The 12,235-nt window shown below is 41.0% G+C and overlaps 1 protein-coding gene across 4 annotated transcripts; it reads left to right on the top strand.

Moving 5' to 3' along the window:
- The first annotated feature begins 2,393 nt into the window (after nt 1–2,393).
- On the top strand, nt 2,394–10,741 carry mbpa (myelin basic protein a). Of its 4 annotated transcripts, XM_030741344.1 has the most exons (7): nt 2,394–2,699; nt 4,086–4,181; nt 4,682–4,708; nt 7,726–7,746; nt 8,975–9,058; nt 9,165–9,185; nt 9,538–10,741. In XM_030741344.1, the coding sequence occupies exons 1-6, from the start codon at nt 2,580–2,582 to the stop codon at nt 9,165–9,167; spliced, it is 351 nt and encodes a 116-aa protein (XP_030597204.1). In that variant the 5' UTR covers nt 2,394–2,579; the 3' UTR covers nt 9,168–9,185; nt 9,538–10,741. The 4 variants fall into 4 exon arrangements, with proteins under 4 accessions (XP_030597204.1, XP_030597202.1, XP_030597203.1 ...); XM_030741342.1 differs by lacking the exon at nt 9,165–9,185; XM_030741343.1 differs by lacking the exons at nt 7,726–7,746; nt 9,165–9,185.
- The last annotated feature ends 1,494 nt before the right edge of the window (nt 10,742–12,235 follow it).

Below are 12,235 nucleotides of genomic sequence, written 5' to 3' on the forward strand. Positions count from 1 at the left end.
TTCTGTGCATTTATTTGAGTTTTACCAGCAAAAGACCCCAGAGGCTGCCACCAAGGATGCAGCTAAGAAAGAATAAAGCTTTTCACAAACAACAAATTCTGTTGTTCAAACTAGTTTGGAGCAATGGCTGCCACTCCCTGAGGTCTGTCCCTGTTAAAAGGGATAAAAGTCTACTGCAGAAAGAAAATGATCGATATAAAAGATAAATAAATATGTAAAATACATTTTGATATCACACACTGAGACATACAGACATTCAGCCTCAGACATGAGCAGGAAAGAAAAACATGATTAGACTCAAAATCCATCATCCTGTAATGATGCTCAGAAAAACCACAGCACGAGTGAGGAAACAGCTCCTGTTCCTGTTCAGAGCTTGTTTGTTTCAAAACTATTTTTAAAAAAAAAACTTATTTCCACATTTGACACACAGTGTTGATTGATCCCTTAAAGGTAATAAGTGCACAAGTCAGACAGTTCACAACAAGCAACAGAAAAACAGACCGGGACGCCACAAACACAACAGCAGCAGATCTCTGGAGTTTTGTCAATGAAAACTGAAGAAAAGAATAAAATATAAATCTTAATTGCAATTGTTATTTAACACAAGATGAGCTAAAAATAAGATTGTTGGTGGAAACTGAAAAGCCAGCAGGATCTCTTCATTTTCAAGCCACAAGACACACACACACACTCATCAAGCTCAGCCATTCATTCAGCAAGCCTAGTTATTCAGATGCCTCCCTCTGCAGCCCACTGGATATGTGACTGATTCAGCTTGTCGTTAGTATCCATAGATACTTTTATTTCTATGATTAGCATTCTAGATACAATGTTGCATTGAAATATAATGTTTGTAATGGGCAGATGGTTGTTTAAGAAATAGATTAAATTATAGATGATTAGAAAGGCAGGAAGCACCAGCCTAGAAATGTTAGCTGCTGAGATGGATGTGTGAATTATGCTGAACACCTTTATCACTCAGGTCATTATACATGCTTTATCTAATGGGGGTGCCGAGGTTGTGAATTACTTGGCAAGTAACTGGACGTCTTAATCACTCACCAAGCCAAGCTTGAGACGTCCATAAACAGAAAGCAGCTTTATTCAGCGTCTCTGCACCAAATCTTTCACTCCTCTTGTCCCTTTTCACTTCACATTTCATTTACACCCTCATATTTCTTTTATATTTGGCTCAGTATGTGTTAATTTAGTTCATCAAAGTTTGAAAACAGGCAGCGTGGTGGTGCGGTGGTTAGCAATTCTAGGTTTGAATCCACAGGCAGGGTGGGGGCCTTTCTTTGTGGAGTTTGCATGACGGCTTCCTCCCAGTGTTCAGTTAGACATGCATGTTAGGTTAATTAGTGATTCTAAATTGTCTGTATGTGTGAATGATTGACTGTTTCTCTGTGTCAGCCCTGTGATGGACTGGCAGTCTAGATAGGGTGCACCCCACCTCTGGCCTAATGTCAGCAGGCTCCAGCCCCTCTGTGACCCTGTGAATTAGATACATAATTTTAAAAAAACCAGTTGGAAGTTAAAAATATCTTGCTGATTAGATCAAAACACTAAGATGCTGGTATTAAAATGTGGAGACTCTTCCTGCTATAATATGTTCACCTGTTTCCATTAGCTTCATGCTGTGTGATATGAGCACAGATTCATTTAAAGTGCCGTTTTCTGTAAACATTTCTCTCTGACCTGAAATGAGAAGGAGCCGAAACAGAAAAACGTCTGTTCCAAAAAATTAATATTCTGATGCTGCGTGGGTGTTTTCTAACACAACTCACTGTTCAACAGATCGTGCTTTGTCTGCCGACTGCCGCAGCCGCTCTGGATCAAACAACGCATGCAGGACTCCTTGCAGTGATGTTAAGTGGTAGCAAATGAAATTTAACCTACACAGCTGAGCAGCCATGGGTCATTCCACTGTGGCAGATTTGATTGACTTTGGCTTAAAGACACTAAAAGTGAGAAAATACAAATGTGCAAAAGTCACCTCAAGTTTATTTTATTACTGTGCAGACAGATATTTGGCTCATGCTCACAAGTTTTTGCATCTTGCACACCATAATCTTCCTCTTTCTTCTGGGCCTCTTAATCTGATGACTGAACATCCCGTTCAAACACAATGCATGAAGAAGATATATGGGCCCGGGTCAACAACGGCCTCACAGTGCTTCGAGCTGCTTTGCATCAGGGTGTGAGTTCAGACTCAGAGATAACCCTTGTTGTCCCTGCGGCCGGGGTGAGGCAGATGGGGAGAGGAACAATGGCCGGGCCCATGCGGAGGGCGGCAGTGACTGACACAGCCACTGAAGCTCTGAAGAATGTCTGGAGCTGAGCCAGCGCTATGGACCTCACCACCACCAACCTGACCCTCATTATGTCCCATGGTGCCCTTGGGCCAAGGGGATGACACCTTCTTCAAAGACGGCCCCTGAGCGTCAGATGGGCTGCGAACCACCCTGAAGGAGCGGCAGAGCCGGGTGTTGGCACTGTGAGCTTTGGAGTAGGTCAGGAGAGGACTACTGAGAAAACAGAGAGGTCAACGCCACCAAACCTCAGCAGCAGCTAGCATGGCTACAGCAAGCACCTCAGGGCAGAGCGCCTTCGGGCTCGGGAGGAAAAAGAAGAACCCTGGTCTGATGGATCAGATTAGCAAATTCTTTGGAGGAGACAAAAAGAAGAGGAGCAAGGTGAGTACCGATACATTTAAAGGGACAGTGAGCTTTTTTTTCTCAGGTACCCAGTGTTAAACTTTGACTTAGTTAATTAGATCATTTGTGGTAAATTGTGGCTCATTAGTATACTTAAATTAAGGATGGTTTTTAATTGTTAAATATATATAAAGTAATTGACAGTTCACAGAGATTAAAAAATACTGAAAAACTTTACAAACTGAAGCCAAACTGTGACTCCTTCAGATGATGCTGTCAGTTGCTGTTTGTGAATGATAGATTAAGAAAGAGGCAAGAAATTGGAACTTAATTGAAAGTTCCTAGAAGCTAGTTTTGCTTAAGGAAGGTGATAATTCACAGTTCACATATTATAATTTGTTTTAAAGATTTAAGCAGATTTAAGCAGTTTGTTTTTTTGTTGAGCTCTATGTTTACTTCACATTAAACATCTGTTAATCAAAATCCACTTCAGTGTAGTAAAGCACTAAAGTTGTTCCTTGTTTCTCAAACACTGCATTTGTTCTGCACTACATAAAAGCTCATACTGACAATTACTACATGTACTGTACACTGTGGATTTATTTTCTTGAGCTTTTCTGAAAAAGAAAGCTAATTTAAAACTCAATTTGGTTGCTTTGGTGCCCGTTCCTCCTCATTCTCTTTTTTTTAGTTTGTTTTTTTAGTCTTGCAAGATAAACACACTAATGCATTCCCACTGAGAGCCCGCGAAGGGAATAAAAGTGGATGCATGTGTCGGTACATGTTTGCAGGTGAATTTAGTCTGTAATATCAGTCTGACCGTGAGCTGCAGATAGAAAACCTCACACAAAGGCCCTTTCAAATCACAAAATTCAACAGTCTGAGATGGGAGGGGCCCTTCGAGAGCCGCTTTCATCTGACGTCTGAGGCTGTTTTTCTGAGTAGACTCGGCACAAGGACGACAGACCTCAGAAAGTTTGATGGATTTTATTGTGTGTTTTTCTCTTGTGCTGCAGGTTCATTTGCAACACAGTGCCAGCAGAAAGCAGAAAGATGCATACCTGCATGTCCCTCAGTTTGGGGGTTATTTGGGCTTCTTTGCATTCATCAAACATAAAGCAAATTTAAAGAAAACCTACATTAGTTGTCATAGAAAGGCAGCAACTTCCTTCTGATTGGCTTCCCCTTGTACACAGAGGCATATCATCATGGGGGGTGGGGGGGGGTTGGGGTGTCTGAGGTCACAGCCAGTCTTAGATGACCACATCAGGGATATCACTCTCTTTTATAACTGTTTTCTATTAGAAAATATGAACAGCTATTGCCTTTAACTGATCATTTTTGCATATTTCTCATCACATACTTGCTGTCTTCATAATTTTCTGTAACTGTATGCAGTCACGTGACTTCTGCTGATCTTCTCAGGGGTCTTTCCGGGGTCATCTGGCCGCCTCACCCCAGCAGTCCTCTTCTCGTCGTCGGACCAACGAAAATGCTGTTGTGCATTTCTTCAGGAGCATTGTGAGCTCTCTCCACACACATTCCTCCAGTCATTTCCATAGACCATACATGTTTCACATACCTTCTGTCACAGTCATTTTTGCTGCTGCATCATGCTAACACCCAGAGATTTGCTCAGGTTTGAAATATGTTTGATGTATCGCTCTGAAATTGCCACAAACTACATAATTTAGACTGTGGAATAAACAAGTTTCCTCCAATTTATGCTGCTGCATAAGATTGTCAGCATTTTCTTTGGCTCTACCTCTTGGCATCAACAGCGTGGCAGTGTTTCAAAAACAGCTGGTTAAATTGTTTTTTCCTCGTCTACCTCAGTGATTACAGAGCCGCATGAGTCCTTCATTTGCATAACGATAAAAAAAGACTTCGGGGACATTTCAATCAGCAGCTCCATAACTTGTTTATTTGTTTATTTCAAATCTGAGATTGTTGTTCTGTTTTCTTGCTCTGTACAATCAGTCACTCCGTTGTTGTTGTTGTTGTTGCTTGGTGTTCCTCAGGTTTCCTCTCCTCGTCCTAAATCCAGGGTGAGTCCCCTTTCCCACCATATCTGTTTGTTGATCATTCCAGAGGTTTAACCACAGGATGAAGATAAAGAAATGCACTGATCATCTAAAATGTCTATGTCTATCTTATGATTCTGTTCAGTTTTCAGTTAAATTTTGTTTATGTAGTGCCAGTTCACAATAGTCATCTCGAGCTGCTTTACAGTTTGGTAAAACCTTATAATATTAGAGAGAACAGACAACAATCAGTGAGCAAGCATGTGGCGATGGTGGGAAGAAAGAACTCCCCTTTAACAGGAAGTGAGCTCCAGCAGAGGGAGGGGCAACCATATGCTGCAACTTGTTGGGGAGGTGAAGGGAAGGAGAAGAAAGGACAGGAGAGCATAGAAAGACGAGGACATTAGATAGTTAGAGTAGCCCCTCAGTTTGGCTCATTTCCCTTTAAGGCCACACCCATTTTACCGTTTCTGATTGGCTATCCCTTATACACATGTGCTTTAATCGTAGGCCATGTAAAACATAGATGCAGCTTCCTAACCCCTAAGCCAGGGGTAGTGAACTCCAGGCCTCGAGAGCCGGTGTCCTGCAGGTTTTAGATGTGTCCCTGATCCAGCACACCTGAATCACATATAGAAGTCATTAGCAGGACTCTGGAGAACTTGACTGCAGACTGAGGAGGTAATTCAGTCATTTGAGTCAGGTGTGTTGGATCAGGGACACATCTAAAACCTGCAGGACACCGGCTCTCGAGGCCTGGAGTTCCCTACCCCTGCCCTAAGCAGAAGTACCTAAAAACGTTCTATATGAAGGCCATCGGATGGCGATAGCTGTGGTTGCAAAAAGAGCCTATGAGAAAACAGCTTTCTGTGCTGACCTCTGTAAACACTTTCCTGCTAAGTTTATGGACATTTTAGGTCATACTGAATCCAAAATTAGGTTTGCTTTTTAAATCTTGGTCATATTATGTTCGATAATGGAAGTGTGAAAGTGCAAGCTCACGTTAGCCGACGAGTGTCCCGTTTCACAATCATAGCTATCACACCCATTTTTTTGCAACCAAGATGTTGGAAGCAGAGGGTGCAAAACGGGACAGCTACATCCAACTTTTATGATGTCTTTGGCTTTGACCAGCTGGTGGGTGGGGCGTCTGTCTCACAGCCACAGCTGTGTGCCTGAGAAGACCATGTTAGGGACATCCCCTCTCACTGACATCATGACAATATGAGCATCCGCCTTTGTAACAATTGCCATGTTTACATGCACAAAATCTCCTCGATCTGATTAAAATTTGGATTGGAACTTCCCAGTTTACACGGGCCCTGAATAAGGCGATCCGATCACGACACGCGTTTACATGCATCAAGTGTTTGAGCAGAATGAATCATTTTGACATGCACAAAATTGTTTAACTTTGTGGAAATAGTGGAAGAAGTTGTGATTTCGAATGTAAACAAACGCCGCTGTGGCGCGTTTACGTAAAGCATTTTTATGCCAGTCAGGCTTTTAATTTGGTTACTTGCGTCCATGCAAACATGGCTAATATATATGACAGAAAGTGAGGACAGGTCCTGTTTACACCACTATATGTGAAATTTGAATTCAAGGCTTTTGTGCCAACCACCGGCATTATTATAAACGTCACTACGACCAGCAGCGAACCAGGAAGCAGCATGGCTAAACATACTCAAAACACTCACGCTGTTTACCCCACCTGAAGGAAATCAGATGGTACTACAACATACAGCTGAGGGCTGCAATATTAACAGAAAGCATTTTGCAGATGTTAGAGTTTACTGATGAATGTTAAATGATTATTTTTGCACTTCATATCTAGTTAGCTGTTAGAAAGAGTTGTTAGCATTACATTTACTTAGCTAACTAGAGTAGCTAGCCAACTCTAGTTAGCTATATAAGTATAATTGTTATTTTTCTTATTAAACTGCATTCTACTGTAAAAGTAGCACTCTATCAAAATGCTTTATTTAAAGAAATATAGAAGCCTAAAATTGAAATCTGGATATTTGGCTTAAAAGTTATAAAACATTTGCTGTACCGATACTGTCAGGATTCCACATTTCTCTCACGCTTTCTGCTAGTTTTACTGTTCACCAGAATAAAAACCACACAAATGCTTTTAGACATTTTTTTGGCTTTTTGCTGAAGGAGGTGACATCATGTAATGCCTACAAAGTCATGAACTGTTTGCCCCTCTAGAGCTTCCTGGACCTAAATGTGCTCAGTCCATGTATTTGACCCACATACAAAGGCACAAATGTTCACTGTTATTATCTAAATGGTCTACAAAGAGCAAAAATCTTATATAGTCATACTCAGTTCCCAGAGCCACAACTGAGATAAGTGTTCATGTGAGCATGCTAAAAGTCTGTTATCATGGTAACAAACTAAAGCTGAGGCTGATGGGATGCTGGTCAGACTGATATTTGGCTATAACTGAAACCATGCCCTGATGATGGTGGCATTATGTAATATTATGGACCATGTGTTCTTCCTAAAGTGCTGACTGCTAACTTCAGTGAATGGACCCCAAAATTTTTGTTGCATTGGCTGTTCCATTTTTTTTTTTAATGCGCCCACTCATTACATGTATTAGATTCTCCCTCTCTCTAAACTACACATATTGTTATTGTGCAGTGCAACCAGTCGAAAAGTGTCCAATGAGAAAGCACCTTAAAGGAAGCAGGAATAGCTGGGAACATTTTCATAGCAAGCCATCTTTTTATGCTGATTTTTATGTTATTACTGGATTATTAATTGCAAAGCAAATTTCTATATAAGGGTGGCATAATCCTTCATAATGCACATGCATGGTTTATATGGGTGGGTGGCTCCCGCACTGATTTTTAAAAAAATAAATTTATACTGTATATTATCATATTGTTGCATTTTTTTTAAAGCCAAATCATCATAGAGGGACTGAATAAAAGCAGAGTTTGGTTGATTTGATTTCAGTTAATCTGAAACGAATGCAGGTGGCATCATATTCTTACTGTCATTATTTGTTTCTTTTTCATGTCCAGTGGAGAGACGTCTTGGGTTTGGTACGTCACTCAGTCTTTCTCCGAGCGTGTCCAATCATCCCATTAAATCTGTCTGTCGAGCTCTCCTTTGCAACGTGTCCTTTGTCTGCAGTACACCTGTTACCTAACCTTCACTTTCATTCTGCCTCTTTCCTACTTTGTGTGCCACTGCTTTCCTCCCTGAAGAGAAATACCTTCCCTACTGGAGCGCGCTGAATCAGGACACATTCACATCCCAATTCACCAGCATTTACACTAAAAGGTGCAGCCTGCAGCAGCTCAGCCTGGATGAATGCCACAGAAAATCAATTTCATTCATTAACTCATAATCTGAAAATTATTGACAGTTATTGGCCTATTGGTAAATTCATTGCACTTCAATTTCCCTTCCTTCTTTGCTTCAATCCAGAGCGACTCACTGCTTCTGGATGACTTTGAAATCGCTCAGCTATTTCTGAACCACAGCCGGTAAACAATTTTTCTTAGGACCTCTTCCTCCCTCTCCTCCTCTCGTTCTCTGTAACACCTTCATCAACTTTTCCACGGATGACTCACTGATCCATCTGCTTCGGTCTGCCACCTCCTTTGTGTCTGTCCAGCAAGTGTGGACACCTCTTTGTGTGTTGTTTGATCAGCCGTTTATATCTGTTGTGTCCTTGTCCTTCCTCATAGGGCTCATCTGCTCCTCGTCACTCATCTTTTCTCCCCTAAAGGTTGCTGTTAGGTGAATCTGGTCCAGTCACACATCCATGTCTCCCTCCTTTCATGTCTCACTCACATTATTCTATCACAATAACAGAACAAAGGCAACCTTCTTCTGTGCTGTTGCAGAGAAACCACATACCTGCACTTTGTCAGAGAAGAAAATTCAGCTTGTAGCAAAACACATTCAAACCCAGTGAAAGCATAAACCCAAGGAGTCCATCTTAATGCATTTAAAGAGGATGGAGATGCTTAATAAGAAGGCATGCAGTCATATTGTTGGTGGTTATGTGTTTTTTGTCCAGCAACAGCAACAACTGCGCCCTTTGTAACAAAATGTTGAGCAATTATTTTGTGTTTGGCACTTTGGTAAAATAGTTTGTCATCTCTGATTCTCTGAGGCAAAATATCCTTAATCTCATAAAGAGAAAAAGGCCATCAATGTAAAATGAATTGCTTAAAGGTTGTGCAGTAGCAAGGCAGCAAATACTGGACTCGGGAGGCGGTTCCAGTTCTCCACCTGTGCTTATGGAGCATCTTTTTCTAGGCCACGTCACCGCGTGCTGAGAGCACAAAGTCGCCGGTCAGAAGACGCAGAGACCAAAGCACGCTGTCCAGACTCTTCAACCTGGTGAGCTCGCAGAGCGTTCGACTCTTTGCTTTACCCACAATTCCCACTTTCTGCCTGTAAAGCTGGATTTCACTGTCTCCTGTCTGTGTTTGCTCAAATGCAACAGTGATGCTCTCATCAGAGATCAGTGAGTAATACATAAATACAATCTGATTCACCACTTCACTCTGAAGTTTTATCATCCTGCTTTAAAGCAGCCTGTCATCATAATAAACTAACAAGCTTAAGAGCCACATTTTCACATTTACAACACGTAAGCCCAAATATTCATCCAGTGCCATCTATCTCAGCGGTCTCAAGGTTAATTTTGAGCGTGGATCATCTCCACTAAAAGAAAAATTTATTGACAATCAGCTCTTTCGTGAACTTTCAGCACCATTTTAAATGAAAGTCTCCCCAGATTGCTCTTATCTGCCAGCTGGGGTTAGCAAACAAATGTTTTTCTCAGCCTCCTCATCTCCATTTCTTCTGCTCTCCAGGGAGAAGGAAAGTCCCGTGCACCCTCTAAACGCTGGAGCACCATCTTCTAAGCTCTCCGCCGAGGACCAAACCACAGATCCAACACCGGTGAGACCAGATGAAGGAGGAGGAGGAGAGGCAGACACGTGTGCGGCGGACTCACAACCTCAAGAGATGTTAACCTACTAACATGAGCCTCCTGTATCTTTAGACAGAGACACAACATTAGCATTAAAAAAAAAGAAAAACTTTTCTGGGTATGTTGTTGGTGCCGATTTTATTTTTAATTCTTCTTCTAAGGGATTATGTATCTGTTTGTAAGAGGTTCAGTCGTGCTTTTAGTAAAAATCATTGTCTGATGGTGCTAGTGTCTGCTGTCTGAGGTGTGTTCATGGCAGATGTTTGTTTCTTATGTGTCTGCTGTCACCTGCATTTTGTACATGAGTGATGCTTTATGGGTCTCGCTGCTTCCTAGAAACACAGCTCACACACCAAACAAAACAAACACACTTTCACATGTGAAATCGTGACAGAGGGCGTCCCGTTTCTGCTTGAGTACCTCACAAAGGAGCTGAAAACCTGCAGCATGCAGCAGCATGGACTCTAATATTGTTTTTAACACCACTGTTTTAGTTCTGTTATGCCTCGGTGTAATTAATCAGCATGTATGATATGATGCTAACTCTACCAGAATATAATAAAGATGCCCTTTTGAATGCACTGTTTCACAGCTCACAAATCTGCTAAAAGTCTTCTGTTGTCTTCTCTGCAGCTTTCGCCTCTTTCTCACTTCGTGATTTTTATCTGTGCTATTTTAAGTTTTATGGTTATTTGTGTTTTCAGAGGACGGTTTGTGTGTTTTTTTGTAGCTGATGGTTAATTTGCAAGTGGTTCAAAGGTTTAAGGATGAAGCAGCAAGATGGCGCGAGGAGCACGGCACTGTGGGACAGGATGTTGGATTCACGTGTTCTGATACATAATTTGTCACCTTTTTATTTTGTTTGTAATAAATGACACTGCCGCTCTCATTTCTGCTTGATTTCTGCCTGTATGTTCACTTTAGTTGAATAGACAAAAGCACTGTAAAGATGAGGTGGCTAACATGTGGTGGTGCTACGGGAACAGGAGCTGGTACTTAGAAAAGTGTTGTGCTTCCTCTTAATGTAAACTCCCTGTTTGTGATGTACAGCCTAACTTTTAATAAACACCTTTACGTTTCTCAGAGTTGAGTTATTGTTAAATGTTTTAAAATCATATTGTACCCGTGTCTTTGCTACTTTTACATAAAATATAATAAATACAATATGACAAACATCACCAAACTTATGGTTCAAATGAGCCCTGAGCCAAAAAATGTGGCATCTCAACATTAAAGGGATAATATCACTTTCACAGGCCTCAAAACAAGTAGACACAACTTAGCCAAAAGCATAGACTGTATATAAAAGATGGATATGCAGAAGCCTTTAAAACTTCTTTCTGGTGCCAGCAGGGGGCAGTTCCTCTGGTTTTACAGCTTGCTTTGAATTCACTTTTATAAACTTTCCCGATGAGCTTCAAGCCTCAGTCAGTTGTTTCGAGCGTGTGTGAATACAACATGATGTTTATTGTGTAAATTATGGTCCCATTAAAGGCAAAGAGGAGGATGACACGAGGGAAGTTTTAAGACATGCCTACCTTATGACTGACAAGTGCGTTGTTCAATGGTTTCTCAGTCAGATTCAGCTTTCACTTATTACCAAGAACAGCAAAAAGCATTCAACGGGAGACCTCACATTAGGACTATACTATAACCAATGGGTGATTATGGCTTTCTATATTTAGAAGAATGTTAAAAAGACCATAAAAAAGCTTGAGTACACTTTATGAATTTTTCTGTTTAAGTAATGGAAAAACATCCATCCATCCAATTACTGTTGTACTGCCTGTTATTATGATTTTGTACACTCTAACTTCTTAAATCAACTCAAAAAAATACATTCAAGTAAATAAAACATTTAAAATTTCTGGTACTGTGAAAGAAAATGTTACATTTCTGACAGTCTTCTACTGGACGATGCGTAGCCATAGTTCATAGAGATATTCTGCACATTAAGAGTCTTTCTTGACTCGTCGGGTCATGCCAAAAAAAAAAAGATGAGTATGCAACCGCAGCATGTAACTATTTTTTTCATCTTGTTTGCACGATTAGTACAAAATTTGACTCTGTTATCTTCTTAAAGCTTAAAGTTTGTCCAAGCAGCTCAAAAACTACTGTTGTAACCCAGCAACAAACACTGGCGCACACACACACACACACACACACACTGGTGAAATATTCTCTGGAGGCTAATCATCTACACCACACAATAATCCCAATATCAAAGTCTTTTGCAGAGTGAAAAAAACAGGAGCTCGACTGCATCAAGCGAGCAGTTCATTCTGTCCAGCATTTAATTAAATACTAAACGAGGATGAGTCACCCTCATTAGATGACCTTGTTGATGCTGAGAAGTGGGAAAAACAGGGTTTCTCATCATTAGTAATAATGCTGAGATTGAACTTTTCAAGAACTACTGCCTCTAAAAGCATAATAATCACTGAGCTCCACGTCCCCCGTATACTGCAATAATTGGCTCAGTGGTCCATAATCCACGTCACATCGTGGCACTTTGGAGTGTTCACACAAACGCAGCCTTTCTTCACATTTAATTTGGGCATGTAACATCTAGTGTGAGA

The sequence above is a fragment of the Archocentrus centrarchus genome, chromosome 11 (genome assembly GCF_007364275.1).
Source record: "Archocentrus centrarchus isolate MPI-CPG fArcCen1 chromosome 11, fArcCen1, whole genome shotgun sequence".
In the NCBI taxonomy this organism is placed as follows: domain Eukaryota; kingdom Metazoa; phylum Chordata; class Actinopteri; order Cichliformes; family Cichlidae; genus Archocentrus; species Archocentrus centrarchus.